This window comes from Chanodichthys erythropterus, chromosome 17 (assembly GCF_024489055.1).
Source record: "Chanodichthys erythropterus isolate Z2021 chromosome 17, ASM2448905v1, whole genome shotgun sequence".
In the NCBI taxonomy this organism is placed as follows: domain Eukaryota; kingdom Metazoa; phylum Chordata; class Actinopteri; order Cypriniformes; family Xenocyprididae; genus Chanodichthys; species Chanodichthys erythropterus.
In genome coordinates, this window is record NC_090237.1 from 28,935,244 (window position 1) to 28,937,465 (window position 2,222).

General features: G+C 34.3%; 1 protein-coding gene across 1 annotated transcript; it reads right to left on the minus strand.

Annotated features, from left to right (window-relative positions):
• Positions 1 to 388: 388 nt before the first annotated feature.
• LOC137004221 (chemerin-like receptor 1) lies at positions 389 to 1,329 on the minus strand. The gene has a single exon (XM_067364408.1). It carries the CDS (start codon positions 1,301 to 1,303, stop codon positions 389 to 391), a length of 915 nt encoding a protein of 304 aa, XP_067220509.1. The 5' UTR covers positions 1,304 to 1,329.
• Between the last annotated feature and the right edge of the window lie 893 nt (positions 1,330 to 2,222).

Below are 2,222 nucleotides of genomic sequence, written 5' to 3' on the forward strand. Positions count from 1 at the left end.
TTTGCGAACAGAGAAAAACAGAATACAATTATGTATGAGGAATAAATGGGCCTATAAACAAAATATATTTCACTTAAATAACAGTTTAACAAAACAAAGGATAAAATGGTGTGACAAGTGATATGTGTGAGTTTTGGTTTATTTTTGTGACATGCTCCACAAACAGAAAAGGAGACATATCCTGTTTGTTTTCTTTATTTTACAAAAGAACAATGTTTTGTTTTTTTTTGTTTTTTTTTGTAAGTTTATGCAAATTAAAAAATACCATTTACAGTTTCGAATGATGTCTTACACTGTATGACCATAAATTATGAGTGCTTTGTTTGTCTTTATGTGGCTGGCAGCTGGCAGGAATAGAGATGGTGATATATTTCGTTTGCTTTTAGACTCAGAAGTCCAGATGATCTTCAGCAAACGCCGTCTCCAGCACCAGCAGTAGAGACTGTTTCAGCTTCTTCTTAAACTCATCACACATGAACACATAGAGAACGGGGTTCAGACAGCTGTTTAAAAAAACCAGGAAGCTAACTACAACTTTAATTTTTGAAAGAACCTCTTCGCTCCACTGATTCTCTTTTACACGTATGTAATACAATTTGTATACATGATAAGGAAGCCAGCATATGAAAAATGCCAGGACCACAGCTATAATGACCCGGTAAGACCTGAACTGATTCTCCTTTTTGAGACGTTTGACTCGCACACCAATAGCTATATATGAAGATGCAATGATCAGGAAGGGGATAACAAAGCTCACTATAAACCTGTATATGACCAGAGACTTGTAGTATTGAATAGGATAGCCATAGATTCTTTCACTCTCCTCTGCTGAGTAATTGATGAATACAGGGATGCAGCCACTGATGGATAAAACCCACACAATTATGCAGATGATTCTGGCTTTGAATATGGTTCGATTATTACGAGACCACACAACCATCCATGTGCACAGACATCGGTCCAGACTAATAGTTGTCAGCAGCAAAATGCTAGTAAATGAGTTTATGTAAATAATGAACCAGAGAAATATGCACTTGAAGGTACCAACATGCCAGATACTGTGTATGTCTAAAAGTGCTTTTATGATTAGAGATAAGGAGAAGATGAAGTCTGCAATCGCCAAGTTGAGGAACCAAATGGAGTTGACTGTCGTCTTCATTTTGTAACCAGTCACAAATATGACGAGCCCATTTCCAATGAGACTTACAACAAGGATGACAAAGTAAATGCATATTATGAAGATGTCAATGCCTGAGAAGATCTCTGTCTGCACTGTGGAATTGTCCGTAGTGATTCTGGTCATATTTTGAATTCCAATAGTAGTGCTTGCTACATGAAAACAAGAGAAAAAAAAAATACAGTGAGTTTTGGTTTCTGGAATCTGAATATTTGTTCTGCCATATTTCACATGCGACATTTACCCCAGGATGCCATACAAAGCCTAGAGTTTAACACTTTCATCAGTTTATTTAATTTTCTATTTTTTTTTTTTTTTTTTTTTTTTTTTTTTTTTTTGTTCTGCAAAATTAACAGTAGATAACAGGCATGCATTACAGGATAATTTTTTCATTTATTGTCCTAAATGTTTCAACCGCATGTACTGTATTTACGCAAACACATAGAAATAAAATAAAATTTTCACTTTTCACATAAGAGGACACAATTACAGTTGGCCTATAAAAGGCAATTAAAAAAGTAATAAATTAAAATGAAATAAATATGTGTTGTGACCACCAATTTAAAAAAAAAAAAAAAAAAAAAAAAAGTTGAAACCAAGCTACCTGTAGTTGACACATGGTAAAAATCCTTTTGGAAATATCTTTAAACTCTCTGCAATTTTCACCCAACTACAGAGAAAGATAACACTTTCTCCTCGCACCCATACATAAGCATATAATGTACATATTAGATTCTTACCCATGTTCTGTAAGGCTTCAATCCCACAAAAACCTCTTTGCAAGTTCTGTTTATTGTTGAAAATCAACATCTGATGATAAGTTCCCCTTTACTTCTCTTAAAGAATGATGGTGAGATGGCTTAGGAAGATAAATGCTTCTATAGAAATCTATTTTCATCGACTACAAACTTTCAAGTATGGAGGCCTACTACCATTTCGTTCCATCAATTTGCTAAATCATGCACACGATTTACTAAATCTTGATGATTTAGCGCATGATCGAGGGAACTAATTAGCAAATCGAGGGAACTAATTTGTTAATCGT